We start from the raw sequence: 23,331 nt of genomic DNA on the forward strand, positions 1-23,331 counted from the left end.
CTTCAGAGTTAAATACTTCTCTTTATTTATTGTAACTGTAAAGCAATACAGGCCTTAAATTAATTCTAATAGTCTATTGAGGCCACTCTGTTACATCAGTTGTTAGTGTTACCGACAGTGTCACTAATGGTAACTTTTTCCTGATTTAAAATAAAATGAAACCTATTAAACTGCACATTAAAAGTAAACATGGACATTGCTGATGCTGTTGAAGTGCTACCTCCCCCCCGAGAAGAGTTAGTAAATTTTAATAAAAGTCGCTGCAAAATCACCTAAAGCTACCCCTCTGTCATGCATGAGACAAAAATGGGGGGAAAAAAAAAAAATCATGCCCAATCAGCTTTGGGGATGCTGAAATGTCCATCTGGACAATCCCTCGTCCTATGTACAATTAACAACTACACACAGAGACTTTGGATAAGCTTAACAGCCACAAAAAGCACATAATAATAGCAGCTAAGCTCCATACAGTAGATAATACACTATGATGCAGAGAGAAAGCCATTATTAACACAGTACATTGTCAGATCAGAGTATTAAAACGGTTTTAAAGACCATATTACAAACTTGGTACCATCACAGATGTTGCTTTTATCCGTCACCAGAAACTGATTCATCAATCTGGATCCATCACAGACACAATCAGTCATCATTAAGGACAACAAACAATCAGACGCGCAACAACCGACCACTTTACATGCTTATAAATACAAAAGTATAGGTGCAGTATCTGGGTCCGTCTGGGTGTAAATCTCCCATTAATCATATTTCCTGTCACTGCAAACTCTGAGAAGAGCAGATGTTCCTCTCCCCACATACCTCCATTCTTCCATGCTCTTCCAGATGGCTGCCTGTGGGGAGGAGCAGTTTCACAGTATGCTACCGCATGTCATTGGAGACGTTAAGGATGAGTGTTCAAAAACAACTTCCTCCTGAACCAACTTGGTGTCTGGGAGTGCATTTTCTGTATGTTTTCAAGTGCACTGCATGCCGACTCTCAGACAGAGCTTATTATGGGGGAAAAAAAAAGAGGGGGGAAAAATGGATGTATGTCAGCGAGGAGTTAGTCACATTCTGTATCTCGCAGCACAGTCAGCAATTAACTCTGCATGATAGGAGGCAAATCCTGCCTTGTCCCATATTTTTAGCGCTCCGACATGCAGATGGCTGCCGGCGAGAAAAAGAAACGACTGGTCACTATTACAGAGCAATAAAACAGTTCAAATGAACATACGTAGCTTGATCTTTCTTGTAACTTCCTCATCATTTAATTTAAAACAAATACTTTATACTTACACTAAAACTAGTGTGAAAGAAAAATAAATTACAGGAAGATTATTTATGTATAAGGCTGTAGTGTAACGATCCTCCACTTCGACACCAGGTGTGTCCAATTAGGAGCGGAGGTTCATCACCAAGCTGAGCTACACCTGCCATCAGTGGCACAGCTGCGTTTAATCGCCATGTCTTCCAGCGTAGGGTGGGGCTCTCTGGCAGATTTTAACGGTAACAAAGCGCTTCATCTATTACATGCATACTGAATCCTGTTGGTCTACAATGAAAACCAATTGTGATTTAAATCATAGGTGAATGAATATCTGCTTTATCTGATGTGCATCGTTTTCGAGAATAAACTGTAATGGGAAAAATCCCCCAAACAAAGCAGATAATGTGTTTGTAAAGCTGTGCACACACACACTGACCAAATGCATGTGGTGGCTGCAAATTCACTGAGGATTTAAAATCGACCAACTGTTCAATCAGGGCGGCCACAATGTTGACATTTCCTGACCATGCCGTTCCTCTTGGTCAGAAAATACCATGTTTTAAAACCGGCAGTTATACTGTGTGACCGCTTTGTGTCCGTGAGTGACAGAGAGAGGATGAGAACGACGTGGAGTAAAGAAAAAAAAACATCCAAGTATTGTGAAACGACTTGTAGTGCTTCGGCTTCAGTTGCCAGTGGGTGTCATTTTCTCAGCCAGTTTTGACTTTACATATCAACTCAATGCAGTGGGTGTCAAGTGGGAGGAAGTGGAAGAGAGCAGGTACACAGCTGACATTTAAGGTCTGCAACCTGCACTAGCAAAATTACAGCAATACCATGTTCAGGAGTAAACTGTAATGAATCCGAGGAAACAATTAACTTCCGTGGCTCTGGTTCAAGACCAACATAAAAACCTGGAACGGCATCGGTGTTGTTTGGTATAAACTCTTTACAAAGTTTCTCTTTACATGCAAACACTTCCCTGCACCCACAAGAAGAGAGAGATGAGTCAATCGTAACTAAAGCGGCATCATTATTTTAGCATCACTTGCTGAGATCAATAATGAAATAGTCCCCTTCTCGTACATGTCTCAATTTTCAAAGTCTCTTATAGAAAAAGAAGGAAAAAAAAAAGGGATTTGAAAGCACTTGGCAGCAAAATGAAAAGTCTTGGGTTTTAAAGCTGCGAGAGACCTACTGATATGCCACCTCCATATAAATCTATTCATTCATGGATATAATTAAATGTCATTTATTATTATGATTGCAGGAAAGGAACACAGTGTGATTCAGAAGGAGAAAAGAATAACAAGAAGTGAGCTGGGTCAAGAAAAAAAAGATCAAGCAGTTTCCTAGCAACAAGAGTGGATGGCGAGAAAAAGAAATGCACGGCTCACTTTGTCAAGTGCTGGAGGAGACTCAGAAGAACAGCCAATGTTTTTGTCTCTCATAATCTGTGCAAGAGACCACACACATTTACAACATAACAACTCACAGTGAGGACTGCCATCAAAGGACGCCTTGCTTCAGCTGCTCAGTGGCAAGTCGAGATGGGATGCCCCCCAAACTGTCCTCTGCCCTGAGGCAGCGCGTCCACCACGGACACTTTCAAATGGTCTGACGGGAACAAACCAACAATCGCACACTGTCACAGCACAGACTAATGTATTACGCTGATTGAAGCTCGCCACCTTGTAGTGATACCGAAAAGGCATCATGCGTCGACATAGAAGGTATTCTAAATCCCAACAACATTGGGAGAAGAACTGGCCCAAGCTTATTTGTACATTTTTCCAGAATGCAAGGAAAAAAAAGTGATCAATTCATAGCAGACAAATTCAGTTTTCTTTTATTCATATTTTTACAAAGAAAAATGTAATTTAGTTCCATTTTTTTGGTTTATGCACTTGTGTTTGTACAAAAACGCAGTGGGATTCTTTTAGTCAACAATGAAATTGTTCATAGCTGAGGAGGAAGGAAGGAGTGTTGTCAGAGCAGCCGGCTTTCTGTACACTGCAAGTTACACATGAGAGCGAACGTGCGAGTAGCTGTGCCAGTGTTTAGGTAAAAACGCTGAAGAGATTTAAAGTGACAATATATGTACAGTTCAGTCAGGACACTAATTTCATTTAGTCTGTTGTCATAAAAGATTAGGCTTAGATTTTGCTTAAACCTCTGCATGTGCTGCATATTTTCTGGCGTAGAGGACAGGGGCTATCATAGTAGATGAAATGTTCGAGGGAGGTTTTCCCATTCAGGGCATGTTACAGCTTGGGATGTGATTGTGAAAGATTAATCTAGCAACTAAACCACGCTAACATGGTCCCGGAAGTCTGGAAAGTAGCTCACAAGATGTGGTTTTTACTCAGATGATTTATATCACACTCCATACTCATTCATCCAGATTCAATGATGGGCCAATAAAGAAGCATGATGGCCAATTTTCAAGGGAATGTCTCATACAGTAGAGTTGGCTAGTTTTGGTTTATTTTTTTTCTTCCAGATGCACTTTCTACCACAACAGGGATTCAAACCACAGTCTCCCTCACTCATGGTCAAGATTTAACTAGATGCACAACAACCGCAATTGATAAACTGAATCCTAATCTCAAGGAGAAATCCTCCACCAAGAACTTCGGAGCCGAGACTGAAGGTAGCCCTGCTACGACCTCATTTCTACAAACCACGTCCACACCATACTAACCTCATATCTAATTTTCTGCTTCCTCCTTTCTGTCACAGTTCAGCCAAGTTGATAGGCAGTTGGCTGTTGCCGGGATGGTGAGTTCAAGCCAGAGGAATTTCAGCCTGAAAGGCACTGAGTGAAAGTGAGTGTCATCGGATGAGAAAGGGGAAAGAGGAGGGGGGGAAAAAAAAGCTGCAGCTGACAACTGCACCCTATATCCAAGCCCCACACAGCCACTAAACAAACACACACATACTAAAGCTTCAATTTGATCTTGACACACATCAGATCAGTTTCAGACACTAGCAGTGCCTCGTTGAGCCAGCTGCTTTGTTTCCTGACAAGATCGCACACCAGGAAAAAGACGTGTACAACACACAGTGACAGGCGGGAGGGAATAATAAGACCCCGCACTTTCTCATGCAAAAACTGTGAGGAAAAACAAAAAAAAGCTCTTGGGAAAACTCTCTCATTATAATTTCACATACCTCATGTTTTCAGAGAAGCAAAGACAAAATTACAAGCCACTCAAACACACGGACTTGATATTGAATACAAAAGCATCCCACACACTCCAATGTGAAAGCAGGCTGGCTTCTGGTATTGGAAAAATGTAATAGACCTCTGTAGAAAGGAATCCCTGAGGAATGTGGAAACATTATATGATCGTTGTGGTTTTATTGAGCTTGCAGGAAACTGGTACACCAATCCAATACAGCAATCCACCCACTGGAAAAGTAATATTTTTGTGTATGTGGCTGTGGGTTCAATTTACACAGCAATACCTATTCCAGTAAGTCATTCAGTAGATTCAAGAGTGAAAGTCATGCAATTTGGTGGACAGAATGACTACACAGAGAGCTACACTAACTTGCCTAAAGTTACAGAGCTTAAAATACTCAAGCAGCCTACGGATGAGACATTACAGATTAACGGCTAAGGCCATTATGAATGAGATTCACTGCAGTACCCTCCATTTAATGACATAGTTAATCTTGACTGTTTTACCTGAAGCCATGACTGATGTGAAACTTTTTTGAAGCGCTGGTACAGGCAAACACAGCCTAAAGCAGGGATAAATAAGTATAACAGTAGAATAAAAAAAGCAGATGGCAGATGAGCTTCAGGGAAAATAAGAATGTAATTGAAATAAACCTGTTCAGAAGTGCTGATGAGAGAACAAAACGGCATTGTCACCCGGGTGTGGATGTGCTGGAGCACCTGAAGCGTACGATTCAAGTGTGTCCTTCACTCTGTCTCAGCTTTCCAAATGAAAGTAGACCTTGTCGCAGCTCAGTGTGTCCTGCGCTGCTGAAAACGATTCCGGAGGTGGGACACCCAACGCTCACAATCCAGGCTTCATTTTTATAGGTTACCATAAAGAGACAATGAAATCACAGCATGTTAGGGCAGCACACCCTCCTCTCGTAGCTGTTCTTTAAAGACCGCAGTCGCCTGTAATGCGAGGTTATGGTTTTGAGCAGAAAAAATAAACTTGACTGTTGGAAGAAACATCAAGCTAAATTGAAGTAGTTACGAGCCTCTTTCCAGCAATCAATGAAATTAACTCAACTGCAGTAAAAGTTTCCATCTAGCTAGACTACAGTCACTGCATGTGTTCATTTGCAGTACAGATGCTGAACAAATCAATCTCTCTGGCTGTTAAACTTTATCATTTCTCAGGGTGGAAAGAAAAAAAAGCTACATTGTTGCACAGTGGGGTTCAAGAAGCGTTATGTGTTTTTCCCCAGAGTCAATTGGGTAAGGGAAAGTTAACGTCAGTATTGCTCCCCACCCAAAAAAAATAAAAACAAGACAAAGCCTGTACTCATTTCCTCGAGGCACCCCGGGCTCAGCCATCTTCCTTTGGTTAATGAGTTCAAAGACAGCTTCATAAAACATTTACAGGCACACAGAGGAGGGTCTCCAGCTCCACCACATTACATGACCCCAGGTTAATTCACATAATTACAATGAGTACTCAATCACTCTTCATTACCCCCCGACCCCCACCCGTGGCATGTGCTCCATCTATCTCATACACCCTTTCTTTCAATAGGGGGAAAAAGCAGCAACCTCATCTGTAAAAAGTGTTCCTCCAAACCGAGTCAATCCAAGCCATCACCCAGCTCTAGTACATTCAACAAAGAGGATGACCAGATTAAGCTATTTATCTAAAAGATGTTTCTGAGCTGCTGAGCTTCACTGATTTTTTGTAAACAATGTTTCAACCAGACTCCACTGAACTCTTGTGAAAGTCGAGAATGTTTAAGAAGGATATAAATCCATGAGGTCTTCATCATATATCCCAACCTGGCAGGAGGCCTGAATAATGTAGACCAATCAAGGAACCCTAAAACCGCATTTCACTGAATTAACGCACGTGGATCCAACCCAGCCACCACAATATTATTTTAAGAACTGATTAGCAAGAAAAAAAGATCAAACAAATAAATGACCGTAAATGTCTGCCTGTCTGAATGCATGCAAACATATATGAAGAAATACCCACATCAAACACAAGAGGGAAGTTAAGGAGACTGATCTAAACCACATCTGAGTTAAGGAATGCAGTAGAGTAATGTGAGTGACGGTGCAACATAGGAGACGGTTGCAGACATGGTGATGCTGAGGCAGCGGCTGTTCTGCAACAGAGATAAGTCCTGATCAGGAATGTCTCTGTTCATGGGCCAAGCAGGGTGGATGAATGGCTGGATGGAAGGAAGGAGGGAGAGAAAAATGTGAAACAGCAGATAGTGCAGGCAAGAGGGGTTGCATGACAAAAAAGGAAGGAGAGCCAGAAGTAAACAGGAAAGCAGAAAGTGATGAATGGATGGGACCTGAGACATGAAAGAGCGAGTGGACAGCAGAGCAAGAGGAAATGTGATGACAGGAGTTGCTGGAGGATCACATAAATATGGAACCACAGTGGATGGAAATCTAATAGCAGATAGGAAAGAAAAGAATGTTAAAATTCAGTGGATTGTGTGCAACTTACAACATCTGATCAATACAGGTAAAAAAAAAAAGTCTAACTTGACTCCTAGGATCTTCTCTCTTTTGGTAAACTGATTTTGACAATCACCACGACAGGGAGAAGAGGTCTTTGTCATACCTATCTCGCCTCAGACCATCAGTCTGCTATCAGCAAAACATCAAATGGACGTGTGGGCGGCGTCGGCTCTGATCCAATACCCATTGCGCAGGGAGAGGGATTTAGATAAGGCCTGGCTGCTCAGGCTAGGACTCAAAAGCTGTTTTGAAGCATTTTTCTGTTTGCCTGTATGTGGGTGTGATTTTGGGCAGTATCTAAAGGGTAATGCAACAGCTGAGACGCTGGGCCATGTACACTGGCATGTGCATGCATGAATGTAAATCCACAGGATGGTTTTTTGTTTTAAGGAGAGAATAATTAATGAAAGTGTACAGTAGTTATTTTATCTGTGAAAGTAATACAAATTGTGATTTACTCAGGGTAAAAAGATAAACCTCAGGAGCGTGATGTTTGTATCTAAGGAAAAGTTTACACTAGCAAGACAGAACACAAAAGTTGAGGATCAAATGAGGTTTCTTGCAGTTTGGAGCTTTTACCACATTAATTTCTTCAACAACAATAAAAATTTTGTGCATCTGAAATATTTCATAAGCACACAAATGCTACAATGCTGCTGTTTGCAAAAGCCACTTAGCTTAATGAATGTTGCCGCTGGCAGCTCTCCACAGCTGCTGTTAATTGGCATTATTGTTCGGTTTAATTTGGTCCTTTTCCAAGTTACTGTGTTTGGTTGTCGGAGTTGTTTATGAGTTGTCACACACAACAGAAGCCATTGCACTACACTTTCTATTTTTCTGTCATTTTGACAACAAGTCACTGTGAAAGATTCCCCCTCACTGATCTAATCCTTCAAAATGACAGACAGCCTTCCAGTTCTTCTGTCGTCAGTAACAAAAAAAAAAAAACACAATTTGTGAGTGACAGAAAATATTGAGTTAACATGGCCTCTGAATCACAGGTGGAGTGTTTCTGTAGCTCTAACAGAGCAAGGCTACTGGCTTATCGGGTCATGTCAGATTAATGATTAATGATGACTGCGTGAACAGGTCTGAACACTATCATTTTAAATTCTGACAGGTAGCAATTGAAAAATTGAGCATTTCAAATATATTCAAGTATAAAACTGTACTCCAGGTAGACTCAGATCAACTCTATTACACATGGTATCACTCGAAAACTGAATGACTTCTCAATAGTATAAAAGAGAGCACAAGCTTTGTTGACTTAAACGTTGCCGAGATAATGGGCCAAAAAAAGTACAGTCAAGTGACCTTTATGTTGTTTGAACCAGAGATAGAGGCAGTTTTTTTCTCACAGGTTCTCTCCAGATTATTCAAATACTGAAAGATCATATCTGGTTTTGAACAAACAACATCTCAGAGCTGATGCAGTTTACCAACTTTCATAAGAAGGGGGAAACCAGGCGCTGTATCCAACCTGCTGACGACTACCAGCTTCAAGTGCCCTGGGAATAGAAGGGCTGCAAGTGCAAAGCCAGTGTGAAGTAATGAGAAGAGCGGCTTCATTCCGCTGCTGAGAGAGTAAATTAGTGTCTCGCCAAGACGAGCCGCCAAAAAAACGAAGTGTAAACACAGTCTTTTCGCTCTCGAGTGGGAAAAGATGATTACCTCACAATTACGAGACCACAGAGGAGAGAGAAGTCCCACTGCCTCCGACTGAGAGAGAGATTATAGGGTGACGGCAGTCGGAATGATCGGAAAAGTGAAAAATACCGCAGTTTTTACCAGAGGATATACAAAATTGCTGCAACTAGCAGAAGTCTGCTGCATTTGGCTAACATCAGTAATGCTCTCCGAGATGAAAGATACAGAGGGGAATGTCTCATTCACTGCATGTCTGCTGGTGAGTTTACTGGCAAGTATAAGCAATTTATGTGATTTTTTTCCCCCCTTGGGCCATGCATGGTGCATCTGCCCTTACGCTGCAAGCTAGCTAAAAGTGGCAAAACCGGACATCTTGACCGTGTTAGGCATTAGTCAAATCAAGGTTTGTATTAGCCGACAGCTTGACAACAAAAATCAAGAAAAATAATTAAGTTTTACATAAACAATGTGTTCACTGATTTGTGAGCAGAGTAATCGAAATCTTATCTGCCACAAAGATCTGTGTCCTGTACACGGCAGCCTTTGACGTGAACAGAGAAAGAAATGCAATCTAAGATACCTAGCGGGGGGAAAAATTAATAACTATAATTTTTTAATAGCAAAAAAGTATAAAAATAAGCATTTTCATATAATTTCCCAGTTATGATACATTTAAAATACAAGAAATGTCAGCCAAGATAATCCTCATAAAATGTTTTTTTTTTTTTTTATCCTCAAAATTAGCCTGTGAAGTTGAAGAGAAAAAAATAAGTGCTGTACCTCAAATTACACAGTGAAATGCTGTGCAGACCTTCAGTTACTGGAGAATTAGATTTGAAAGTGTTTCCAAAAAAAAAAATAAATAAATAAATATCCGAGGTCAAAAGGAGGACAGAGAGAAGACAAGATGGGGCAGCAAGGTTCATAGTTACTCTAAGTCTCTTAAAGCTCAGTCCTGCTCTGTCACTGTCAACACATTTTATTAAGGAGAACATAGATAGCACAAAAAATATCCTCTGCACATCAACACCAGACTCTCAGTGTTAGACAGACGCTAACCTGATCTCAGAAAGGAACTTGGAGTACTTAGTGAGACGGTTGAATTCCTCAGAATTTTTGCTGAGACGCCGGCTAAGAACAAAGCTTTATCGTCTGGTAATGAATTCCACGGCCAGCAGTGCTTGCTGCTCCAGGCAGGTAATTAGTTTGAACAGCAGGAAAGATCAAAGACAACACTTCCTGTCTCGCCCTCGAGTTGTGACCTCACAAGAGGAAGTCACAGATTTCACCGGGTGAGAAAACGAAGGATGTTGTATAAAGCTCAGCCAATGGGTTCCAAATCATTCTCTTAATCAGTTCAGTTTGAACTTTTCCTTCTTGCCCTTTTAGTAAGACATCAGAAAATGGTTTATAAAGGAAACAGCTGCACTCAGTTTGAGGAAGCAAATCCCTTTTTATTTTTTTAGTCATTTTAATCTTCCTGCTATTTTGTTGCTTTTGATCTTGATAGAATTCCCCAAATTTGACATGATAGTGGGTTTAAATGGTCACTTAATCTGTTTGGGACTGTGACAAAGTACAGGTTGAGTGAGGCCACCGTTTCACACGAGAGTTCTGAGACTATCGCATACTCGGGGTTATCATCTGCTGCACGAGAGCTTCCCATCCCCTCACAGTGCGGCGCTAAAGCTTATCTGACAGAGTGGAGTCCAGAGAGGAAAGCGGGAGATAGCGTATCTGTGTGTGTCTGTGAGTGTGTTTGTGTGACTTTTATCTGATGAGCCAAGTCACTACTGAGCCAACACTGCAACATAGTGGCTGGTAATTTTTTGATGGCGCCAAGTGTGACTGCATTAACGGAGCACACCGTGGTCTGATAGTGATGAGGGTCTACTGCTGAGAATATGCAATGAAATGTGAGCAGTCAGGCAAGTCACGGTAAGACAGTGAATATAACATCCAAATATATTCCAAAAAGGACATGTGCCATCACATAAAATACTTTGTGACACTAAGTGAACAGTCATAGACAATGACTGACTTGATGTCTGTGGCTTTGCAGGTCTCCTCTCTCCTCTGACCGAGGGATTAAAAGCCCGCAGGATTTGACTGGCACTGGTTTTTAGAGTGGTACTTAATTCTGCATGTAGCTCTCACAACATATTTCATTGTACATGAGGGATAATTGAGAAAGCCCTCGTCAAACCCAGCAAGCAACTTATCTGAGTGTTTGAAAAGACTTAAATGTGCCTCATGGGTCACGCGAACACCGGCTCGCTGAATGACGAGTCAGTTCCGCTCAGTTGCAACGCTGTCCCTAAATGCTCCCTCACATAGCTTTGCTGAAACGTGTCAAATATTAATACAAAACACCCTGCGTCATTTCTTGCTTATACATCTCATTGTGTGTCAGTGAAGGTATTGTCAGACAAAGCTGAAATTTTTCTGACACCACCAGCCCGCCACAGTCACATCAGCAGGTGACAACTGATCTTGCAGAAAGCGAAACACAGATAAGGCTTGGGGTAGACCGCACAGCACTTTTCTGCACAATGGCACATCAGCAGCTTCAGCAGGCCTCCCTAATCTGCCCCGAGTGCAAAAAGCGCCACCATTAAGATGGAAATGGAACCGCCATCACCCTTAACAAATGTCACAGCGTTCATATGCGTCTCCGTCAAGTGACATCTACATTTCATTACCATTTCAGCTTCTTGTTTCTCCACGCCCTGACCCCATCACATGCAAGCCGATCTGGCATCAACCCCTACTTTCTGCCTTATTATGGAATGAATAGGTCACAGACTGCTCCTGCCATGTGGACATCCCTTTCCTCATTTCACTCTCTTGGGATTCCAAGTGGAATTCATCACCTGCACATGGCTACCAAGGACGAGACATACATCATCCTGTCAGGACAAGAGCTAAGATAGACGGGAGAGCATGGCAAACAAATGGAACTGCCCTCCGTCCTGGACGAGGGGTCTCAAAAGAGAGTGAGAGTGCAGCTAAAACCCATTCAGGCAAATACACAAAAATTTGAATTTGAATCAGTGAGTGCCGGTGAAAGGAACAGAAGACCAAAAAAAAAAAAAAAAAAAGGAAACCATTAAAGTACTCAAACATGTCAAACATGCAAGACAAAGATGGCTCCCACTGCCTCTATAAGGAAAGATGAAATAGAGGTTTCTTTGCCTGTGGAAGGAAAACAGAAGGACGAAAAAAGGAAACCATTAAACCTCAAACATACAACAACACTATGATCATCAAAGGTTTCGCTTTATAAGGCAAGAAGAAACAGAGGTTTCTCTGCCTGTGTGTGTACTTTACACACGGGCTGTGAACTTTGATAGTTATTCCCTGTGTTCACCCTCGCACCCACGACTATAAACCCTGATGCTGAATGACATGGCAATAAACCGAAAAGCAAGAAGTCTGAACTCATCTGGAAAACAGATCAGGTTCTAGACGTTTGCCTGTTAAAACTCACATATGTGTGGCTTTATTTTATCGAGTTGAAAAAAGGAAGTTGATGAACAGAAGCATAGGTTGTCAGCCTCACTCAAATAGATAACATCACAGATATAAATAATACACTCTTAACAGCTTCACACACCTCTGGCCTTTATCACTACAGTCATTTGTTTCCCCCCCCACAACATGATCTGTGGATCGAGATCAACAACACAGTTTATGCAATAGCGTGACTACTCAGTTATCTCTCATTTGCTTCCATTATAATAAGTGTGATATGAGCAGTATCTGATCCCTCAAGTCAAAGGAAATTGTATGTCATCCATCTAGCGATGCCCTTCACCTCACTAACGGAGTACTATGATATATTGGAAGTTTGACCTAAAAAAATCCACCTTCGTGCAGTAATCATTCACAAGATAATGGAACGTGCAATTTGGCAAGACAAATTCTTCAAAAGAAAGCCAAAACCCAAAGTAAATATATCTTCAGTACACCCGATTATGTCAAGGACATAAGAATGAGCATCATCTAAGCTTCTGTAATTTGAAATAATCTGAAATTTTGCTTAGCCAGCATCACAGAATTTAAATTAGATTTTTTTTTTCCTTTAATGTCTGCATCCTACAGTGCACATAAACCATGACAAAAAGATGACAGAATGTGCTTCTGATAGTATTGGTCATCAGCCAAAAGAGTTTGAAAATATCAGCACATCATATATCCGCAAAAATGAGATACTGTTGATTCTCAGATAAAAGGAGAACAGAGGCATGAGGAAAGCTCAGTACGTCACACTGACATATTTCCTGCTCTATTGTCCATCATCATTCACAAGATGAACGTCAGCAGAAAAAGATAGGGAACCTGATTTCAGTCACAGCGTTCAGAAAAACTCATCTCAACCTATTGTTGTCTGGGTTCATGGGTGCCAGCATATCCCTGCATGACATTCATCCTGCTGAGAACTTCAGAGCCTCAGGTACACGGGAGAATAAACAGTGAAGAGAACAAATACTGTTATTATGCAGGATTTATACAACTGTGAAATGTGAAACCTGAGCTAAACTGACAACACGATGGACAGAGCCACATACATTTAGTTGAACTGCCATTACTGTATTGCATGGTGGGCTACCGTCTGGTATTTTGGCTAAACAGTACAATAGCAAAGTATATACTGTAAATATACTCTAACACAAACTATAATAGGCAGCAGCTCACAACAATAAGCATCAGCAGTCACAGAAACTAAACTGAATGTAAAACTGTATGTCTGACTGGGATTTGACGAACAAGGAAAATTTACCGTTGCCTCTTGCTGTGAAGCGTACCGTGTTGATATCTAATGGATTACAACCCGTTTCACCACCTCTGCACTCTTTATCTTACGCCATAGGCCAAGAACAACACACCAGAGACAGCTTTTAAAACACTGGCAATTCCAAAATGATTGTGCGGTCGTGTCTATGCCCTTTCCAGGTCACTGCCAGTGAAGACTGGACATGTGAACTGTGCAGAGCGGTTTTGTGGTTTACCAACCATCTTCTCAGCCCAGTGTATCATTTAGCTCTTTCCAACAGAACCGGTTCTTACAGTTACGGTTTGCGAGCAGAGCTGACTCACAGAGGATGGTAAGTACAGGAGCCCTCCAGAAAAAAAGGGATCCTTTCGAAATGTGTAGCCACATAATTCACCATAACATTGCAGCTTTGTGATGAAGTAAGCCACAAACATAACAGAGACAAAGATTTTAGAGTGAATGGGGCTGGAGCAAAAGACTGAACAATGTAATTATAATAAACATAAAAATCAGCACTTATTTAGTCCTTTGAACAATGTTCTAACTTGTCCGGACAAAAACACAATGCCCAGATAGATGGGATTAACAAAGGAACATGGATTAATGAGGTCTGAAGCAGCTAAACAGCCTAAACAGGCCTAAGTGTTTTCTGCTGGTAGATGCTGATGAACAAACACAGCAGTTAATGCGCTGTGTACAATACTGTAGGCCCCAAAACACCTCGAGTGTTACAATTTATACAAACTTTGTAAATCTCTGTGGCAATCCCTTAACATGGCAGTTTTTAGTGGCAAAAATTGCAATGACTAAATAACTGGTGGTGATAAAGAAAAAAAAAAGATGCAGAGCACATATAGCCATTCATGTACAGCAGGGAAACGTTACCCATCACAATGCAAAATGGATAAGGAGTAGTCTGAGGAACACACCAAGCACTTTGAGACATTTTCTTAGACTTCAAAATCCTCAAACCTTAATCCAATCAAGCAACTGTGGCAAGAGTTAGACAAACAAGTCTGATCCATGGAGGCCCAACACTGAATTTCCAGTTGCTTTAGGGGTTTACTGCTCACATTTTGGTGCAATAACAAAGCACGCATTCAGGGGTCTTCAGTGGCCATGCCTTAATGGGTCAGGGCAGTTTGGTCAGCGAAACAGAGAACCTAAGTAATGATGTTGCAGCAGATTTTTTATTTTGTTTAATGTGCAGCTAAATTATAAGATGATTTTTTTTTTTTACATCAAGCACGGCAAAGATATGAGATAATCTGGCAATGTGTTTCAATTTCTACATTGCTTGGTATTCTTTTATGTAGGAGAAGACGTTGATGTGACATACCATCATCATAACCCGCTTGTCAAGTCATTTAAGACAAATTTTGATTTGAGACAAAGGATTGAGTCTTCATCTGCCAGCAGCATTTCACTGAGGTCTGCATGATCTCACTACCTAAACTATGATTTATGGCGCTATATCAGGAGGATGCAAAAGCTTTGAAGGTACATTAAGAACTTATGTTTACATCATTCAAAATTTATGCCATGACATGATGCAAATAATTTATTTAAAAGCATGTGACAAAACAAAATTAGCTCTACAGCTCCACACAAAATACACAAGTGGCCTATTCGAAGAAAATACAAGCAATTTATCCGATATGTTGATAACATGGTGGTAAAAAGCATTTATAGTTGTTGTGCAGGAACTCGGATCGACCATCCTCCCCACAACCATTATCATTTTCCCCAAGCTCTGTAAAGCCTGCATCAAGTTGGCTAGCAGCCCTCTGCTAGGGGCTTTGGCCAATACTGAGGATTAAAACCCTGCGAGTCTATAAATACACCTAACAGGCCAACGTCAGCATCCAGCCAGCGACTGCACTCACCTCTTACTGCTGGATATCTGGCGTGTGTTTTCCTCTCCTCTGTCTGCCACTCTCTCTCTCTTTCACTTTTCTCCTTCAATTTCGTAGCTTCTCTGACTCTTGCTGTGTCCTCTTTGTGCCTGCGTCTCTTCCCCCCAACTTCCTTGCAGTTTGCTTCCCACCGCTGCGACCCTCCCCTCACCTCTCGCTCCGTCCTGCTCATACGCTTTCACTTGGCAGGGCCTCTTAATTGGAAACAAGCTGTGAGAGGGCTTTCAGTTTGAGGTTAAAATTGCATCTGACCTGCCTCCTGCTGTAGCTTTTCTTCTCTCCTCTGGCTGTTTCACAAGCCCCATGCACAGTGACTGGGTGCAGATATCCAAAGAACGGTGTTGTGAAGAGAGAAACAAAAAGCAGGCCGACCAATGGCCAGGAGAGCGCGGGTCCATGACGGATTAAAAAAAGAAAAAGTGAATAGCGCTCACTTCATTTACAACAACAAAAAATGGATATAGACCTGAGATGTCATTTTAGATCATTTAATGACATACCAGCTTTATTAACAATTTCAATTCAAAGAGGTTCAAAAGAAACAGATTAAAAGGTAGAGTCTATAAAATCTGGTGTCCATACACTGGCCTGGCTCTGTAAAGCAGAAACGCTTTTCTAAATAGACAATCAATCAGCATCCATATGAAGTTATTCTCATGCACAAGGACAGAGGATATTTATAATTTAGGAGGAAAAGCTTCGGAATAAGTACTGAAGGGAAAGGTATACTTTCTGCCTGTTGAGCACAGATATGAAAAAGCATTCCTCGGTGCTTGTGTATTTGTTTGAAACTTTCTTTTTCTGTATACAAAACGCAAGATGATTTTTTTCTCTCTATTGTGTGCACTGTCAACAGCATTTTGACGCGCAAACAGCAGAAGCAATCATCAATCAAGGACAGAAGGAAATCAAAAATCTCAACGATATTTTTTTCTATTAAGTAAAGCTCTGTCAACACAAACAAATCATTTCATTTACTTCAGCACACTGTTCAACTATTAATCACAAAATCTCAGACTTGTAATTAAGAAAAAGCGTCGGCATAAAAAAGCAGAACGGCAAGCCATTAAATGGAGCAAGGTGAAATGCCATTTCATTCCCAGATGCACAATATACGGGTGTGCGTTTCTTCAAATACTACAATTCATCCATGGCCGACATCTGGAGCTTGAAGTCCCAACGATTACTTGAAAACGGCATGGCCATTACATGGTAATTATGGTAGGAGGCTGCATTCAGTCTGTCACAACTTCCTTGTTGTCGGTGGGGAAAGGCTAAGAGGGATTTGTTGCACAAAGGACCACATCCAGGCACACAAAGTATTACTTCCACCCAGTTAGACCACAGACTGCACTGTCTGACCCATAAGGCTGCATTGACACGCCAATGAATGATACACCAAACGGAAGAGTTAAACATAATGTCTTAACTGCGGTCTCAATGTGCCCGATAGGCAGCTGCTTAATCTCGGCAACTGGTTTGAAGAGCTCAGCCTCCCCCCACCCCCCCACCTACAATTTGCTGCATCCTCCAACGAGTGAGTTGTTTACAGCACAGTACAAGTCAGAGACATTCTTCATTTTCAAAGTCGAATTATGACCTAAAAACAAACATCGATCTCCCTGGCAACTGGCTTCTTTCCTGAGTGTCCCACCCACATGAGTGACTGTGCCAGGTCGAACTGCTTTGGAAAGGCGTGCACAGCCTGGTGCCAGGGCGCCGATGGGGAGCAGGTCTAGGTTCGGCTCTTCGTGACTTATGAATCACCCCAGTAGTGGTGAGTAAAGCCCTGAAAGCAATTAATTGAGAAAAAACAAAACACATTTTGCAGGACTTAGAATAAATATGAAACCTGCACTATCAATATCACAGTGTGAAACACAAGCTTGGTGATTATGTTCAAAAAAAAAAAAAAAAAAAGTGTTTCAGACCTTGTTTTGACCTACAACATTAAATTCATCCGGTCGCAAACTTTACACACAAGATGCACAAGACTAAAGCTATTTTTGTAAACTTCATTAAAAGACAGCACACGGCAGTCTAAACAGCCTATAACAGTGTTCTGAAAAAGAAAAAAAAAAATCACTGCACTGTGAGATATTTTTATCAGATCCAGCACAAACAAACTTCTAATAAAAAATGCATGATATCTGAAAGAGAAATGCACTTTTTGCTTTGCCTGCTTCATGAACACAAAAACCACTAAAAAAAGTGGTGCATGGGGAAAATATTGCCCCCCAACTAATTCTGTAATTTCTTTCATATTTGCTGATGTCTCAGCACTACTTGAGGCATTAATATGGACTTCAAGCCTTATTCTGGAAAATGATTTCAGAACAATTAAATGACTTCTTTAATTCTGCTGCACCTGTTTGGTTGCTGAAGCTATTTCGCCTTTTTCAAATCTAAAACAATCTACTAAGGGGAAGCAGTTGAGACTGAAAACTGCGTTAAAAAAAAAATCTAAAAAGCTTTGATAAAAACAAATTTGGTTGAATTAAAAACAAGGCTTGTGATAGAAGAAAGCTCGTGGGAATGAACGATGGTTCAAACAAGTCCGTCTCAATTCCTCTATTTGTCAAGGTCTCGTCATCACTGTAATTACATACAGGAAAAACTTGTTTTGATTTATATCTGTTATGACAAGTCTGCAACAATAATATGTAAGCGTTCAGTAATTACAGGCCTGCTTAGTGTTCACTGAACACTTAACGGAAAAACTGAGTACAGTTAGAAACGAAGTGGAAAAAAAGGGGCAAAGTATTGGTAATGAAGAAAAAAAGACAAGAAATACGAGGCTTTAATTGACTGCACGGTACATGACTGGCAGGTGGAAAAGGACTACAAGCAAGTTGCTTGAGCTTAAGAAGCAGTGATTTAAAACACAGTTCCTTAATGTCTCAAACAAGAAGCAGTGCCTTTGAATACTAAACACGAAAAATCTTAACTCACACCAACTTATCCGGCTGAACCAAACAAAAGTTACTATTGATAAACCACAAAGGGGGACAAGCAATCACAAATATGTTCAACCAATTACTCCGTTTTCACTCCAGCAGCTTCAATGACATGCACAGTTTCTTGATGGATGTAGCTAAACCTGCACAAGGACACAGTGATGGTAGGATCAGTGAATTAATTTTACTTAACATTACAGGAATTCAGCTGGGGACTGGGGATGAAGTCAAAATCTGCTGATTGATAGCAGTGTGGCTTACTGACAAATATTAACCGAAAACTCTTGAGCATACTGTAAGCATGCAATGAGGCCAAGCTGGTAAGAGCTAGATATATTCAAAGCCCAATCCTCCACCAATGCTATTTAATGACAGGAGGATTAATTTTCCTTTTGGGGCTCTGATGCCACTCATCTCACCATGTGAAATCGCTTCCTGGCAGCAAGCTGGCGAAGAGTTACGGAGCGAACAGATAATTCACACCTTAAGAGTGATATGTTGAATTAGGTATGTTGGTATTAGGTGAGTGAGCACAGTGTATTTACTTTCCAGTGAGACATCAAACATGTCAACCCTTTATGGAAATGAGGCGAGCAAATATTTCAGACATCCTGATTTGAAATCACATCTGAAGAAGCTTCTGACTTCCATGGAAGGAGGATCTCTGCAGGCAGCTGTCATAACTGACACTGAAATATTCTGCGAAAAGATCAGTGACTTAACAAACAACATCGCTGACGCGAGTTGACATGTTGGGGTCAATCGCAACAAGCCCCCTATGCAACAAGAGGGTCACGCAGGACACGGGTTGGGGGCGAGGGCATTCCTGGCTGATGCAGCTGGGTTAGTCTGGGAAATGACTGAGCAAACAGGGACCAGAGTGGCTTCCCCTTACTGGCACCACAGCTTTGTCCCCACTAATCCACTCCAAAGAGCCACACAGTCACCAGTAACAACACAGCACAGTCTGAGGGGGACACAAAATGAATCCCACTGGTCAGTGTTGGGAGACAGACGCCAGTTTGCTCATCAGATTTCAGCACAGCACACAGTATGGCACTGCAGTATGACCTGTGATGGTCACAGGAACTTTTGAAAACGGTAATGCCTCTGCCACGAATAGTAAAGGGATAATATCTTTGTTGACTGAGCATCACCATAACTGAAAGAACATGTGTCTCTACATTAGGAAAACCTGAAAAACATCTCTGAGACAGTATTTAGATTAGTACAATTGGTGGAGATGTCAAAAGAAAGTGGAGGAAAAGAAGCAGATTAATTCACTGCTGAATAGCAAATTTTCCAGAGACGGTAGTATCAATTGAATGACACTACAATAGCACTTGTGAAGAATAACCACTTATCTGAGCCTCATCATGTCAGATTTGGTCAGTGCAGTCACAGTTATTGAGAAATAATGAAAAATTACCAACGTCTACCAGAAAGTTGTGGTTGAGTAAATTAGACACTGAAATGGAAAGTAATCAAATCCAAGAAATGTGAGCACTCAATAGATTTCAGATGAGGAAAGAATAATGACACTTTCTGAATGACCTTTCTTTATACGCTATAATTTTGAAGGCAGTAAATGATAACATTAAGCAAAAACTAAACTAAATTAATCATCTTAGCACTGATAAGAAGCGGGCTGCACAATATATCACGTTTATCGCGACATCGGCACGTGCAATATACATATTGCAAAAGTGTGACTTAATGGCAGCAAATCATGTCTCCGTTTGCTGTGCATTCATGCTCTGCAAATTCAAAATGACAGACCGTTAAATGAAAGAAAAGTGTGATTAATGGCAAACAATTCACAAAGACTGCAATTAACTAATTAAAAAATGTATCAAATGACAGCCCTGGTTACTTTAAAAGTGGTGGTGACAGGGCAGAAGGCAGAAACACAAAAATCAATGATATATTACTAAAAACAACAAGGTCAACAAATTGCTCCTGATGGGAACTGCAGATATGCATGTGAGAGGAAAAACAAGCCCAGCAGCCCAGACATGGTCAAGGCAGAACAGTGACAAGAGAAACCGCACTTATTTACTAGAACAAACAGAAAGCACAGACTTTAACATTATCTACTTAAGTGTTTATTGATTTTAAATCATATTAAAATACTCAGTATTAGTGCTTGTTCACCTAAAATTAGGCAGCCTGAGACAAAACCAGTGGGTTTAGGAAAACTGAGAAATAATTTCTGATTGGATCTTATGAGGAGACTTTCTGAGGAGATGATGCAAAGAAAATGCAGCTTCAACATACTCCTTGGAGACCTGACTGATGTTCAGCACTGCAAAAACTTTCCTGCAAGGATTCGGTGTTAGTGGGTAAATCATTTCTTGGTAAAATCTCTAGTGACCTGCAGTTTGTGTGGGGGGGGTGAATAACATGACATGAATAGTTTGGCCAACCACTGAATGAAACGGAACGACTTACTTGTCATATTCGGCGTTGTCTTTATCACAGCGTGCGTCCTTGTGCTTCTGCCAGTCCTTCCCATGCTTGCAAGTGGTGAGGAGGACCACATCCTCAGAGTTATGGACGTGATATAGTGCGTTCCTAGTGTCTGAACCGATTCCTGTTAGGTACCTCTTCCCCTTAAAAACAAGCATGTACTTCCTATAAGGGGGGATCGTGTTGTGCTTCAGATAGCCCCTTTCCCCTCCTGTCCTTGGGTGGTCTTTAGAGAAAAGCGGGATGGAAACATCAAAGTTCGGCCTAAAGTTCTCTGTGCTGATGCTGGCCTTGGCCAACATGGCAAGGCCGATGTCAAAGCCAAGATCCTCTGTGTAGTCCGGCCAAGTGCCGGAGTATAAGTTAAAGATGATGTGGTTTTTACCTCCGTTCCACAGAGGAAGGCTCTGGACTTTAGCTTTCAGGTTGTGCACATATTGGGGTGACAACTGGTCCCGGTCCAGGGTATCCAAGCTAAGAACAAACAGGCATGCCTGTCCTGGGTCTGGTGTATAGAACCTGGAGCCTTCGATAGAGGACAAGATGTTTTGATAACTCTCTGACAGCTTCTCCCCTTTCTGCTGGGGGTACATGTAAACTTTAAATCCATTCCTCTCACACAGAGAGAAGTCAAAGCAGGACTCCATCCGGCAGCGTTTCCCCGTGTAGATGCCCGAGTTAATGTCCCTCTTCTGCCTGGGAGATATGTGTTCAGTGAGGTCGTCGCTCTGGCCCTGCTCCCAGGAGCTGAAGGGCAGCAGGGAGCCCGGGTAGCGGCGCCACCGGGCCCCGTGCTGGAAGCCAGCGAGGCTGCGGTCATCACGCCGGCTGGGACCCCGTCTGGACAGCGGGACTTGGATCCCCCCAAAACAAAACAACAGGACGAGACACGCACCGGCGGAGAACAGGATTAGGTATCGTTTTTTGGCCTGCATGTGTCCTAAGATCTGGGATAAGATGTCTGGCGATAAATCCAAGCAGTCCCGAAGTTTTGGCTTCACCACCTCCTGCGGGATCGTTCCGCCATCTTCCCCCGGGCTGCAAGGGCTGTGCGCTCACGTCTCCCTCCTTCTGCTTCAGATGCCTTTCACAAGTCCGGGAACTGATCCAACGCATGTGGGCGATTTATAATGTTCATCCACTCCGTCTCCTCGTCAATAATGGTATCGACTAGCTGACAGCAGGGTTTCCAGGTTAGCGGAGAGACCCGGTGCGCTCAAATCTCGGCATCTCAAAGCACACCCGACCTCCCTTTGAACGTTACTCCTGTTAGTTTAACAACCATCAAACACGGACTATTCGTCTCTAACCAAACGCACACCGGTCATAATACTGTACAACATGGCTGCAAACTTGATGTTAAAGTAAAGATGTGTGCCAGACTTGTTGCCCGGACAGTTCACTATTGTCCCTACTCTGGAAATCAGGAACCAAACGGACACCGCTATCCAAACATCTCAATAAATCCGCTTCGAGAAGCAGCCACGAAGCTCTAACTTCAATCCTAAAGGTACATTTTTATATTTCTAAAAGACTGCCTGTTTAGCCGACACAACAACAAGAAAAGACCATCCGATTCAGCTAGCTAGCATGCTAGTTTGTGAAAACATTCAGTTAGCCTGTTAGCTAAGCGCTGCTGGCTTCAAAGAGGCTGGAAAGTGTCTCTGCTCTCCCCCGGAATATCTACGTCTCTCCGTTAGTCCCGGGCTCCTCCTTCACGCACGACCCGCAGGTCGACTCCTCCACCAGTCGTCTGAAGTGTCGGAGCGTCAGCGGCTTGCAAACAAGACACATGAAAACAAGAGCGGTGCCTGGAAGACGAGAGGGACTGCGATCCAGGCGGAGCGGTGCGGGGCGGCCGTCCCACCAGGACGACGGCTGATGATGAAGTGACGCTCCTCGACGGCGCACGGTGCGCTCCCATTGGCTCCTGTCACCTCCGAGCCGGGCGGGGCTTCCATCGCACCCATTCACTTCCACGGGGGGGAGGAAGATCAGATTTCTCTCTCTCTGCTGACTTCACCGGGCACCTCGTGAGCGCAGCGTTTGGTAGGAAGTCCGTCGAGTCATATCAGATGTGACGCAAACATTGGGGAAAGAGTCGCACTCGTGACCTTAGCTCTAAATTAAGTCACTTTTATTGAGTCTCATGAGGAAATTAATTTCCTGCTCGTGCCCTGTCCTGATCACAGCTAGACTTTGGGGCATGTCCAGAAATGTGTGCATCTTGAGAAAATAACCAACATGCCTTTACAAGGAGAAAGTGTGTCAAACTATCCTGCTCAAGGACACTTGAGTTGAATCTTCCTGATTCCGGAAGGGGCTCTAACCCGCACCTCTGAGCTCAGTTTTCAGATCAGGCATGCCATTATTTTCCCCAAGGGATTCACATGAAAATGCAGAATCACTGTGGATCACCAAGCCATACAACGTCTATGCAGTTGTCCCAGATGTCAACTTGTGATTTCTCAAGATTCAGGACGTACAATTTTTTTTTCATAAACTACTGCTATGATAGCTAGATTGACAGATATTTTCTCCAATAACAATAAAACACAAATGCAGTCTCATGTGCTTGTCTTTCTGTGTGTGTGTGAGAG

General features: G+C 42.1%; 1 protein-coding gene across 1 annotated transcript in view; it reads right to left on the bottom strand.

The window, feature by feature from the left end:
- The window catches only part of LOC115396489 (exostosin-1a-like), a 41,906-nt gene extending 19,308 nt beyond the window's left edge, over window positions 1-22,598 (bottom strand). The window contains exon 1 of the mRNA XM_030102375.1: window positions 20,714-22,598. Coding sequence (XP_029958235.1) covers window positions 20,714-21,666 — 953 coding nt within the window. The 5' untranslated portion in view covers window positions 21,667-22,598. The remainder of the gene's footprint in view (window positions 1-20,713) is intronic.
- Window positions 22,599-23,331: the final 733 nt, after the last annotated feature.

The sequence above is a fragment of the Salarias fasciatus genome, chromosome 11 (assembly GCF_902148845.1).
Source record: "Salarias fasciatus chromosome 11, fSalaFa1.1, whole genome shotgun sequence".
Classification (NCBI taxonomy): domain Eukaryota; kingdom Metazoa; phylum Chordata; class Actinopteri; order Blenniiformes; family Blenniidae; genus Salarias; species Salarias fasciatus.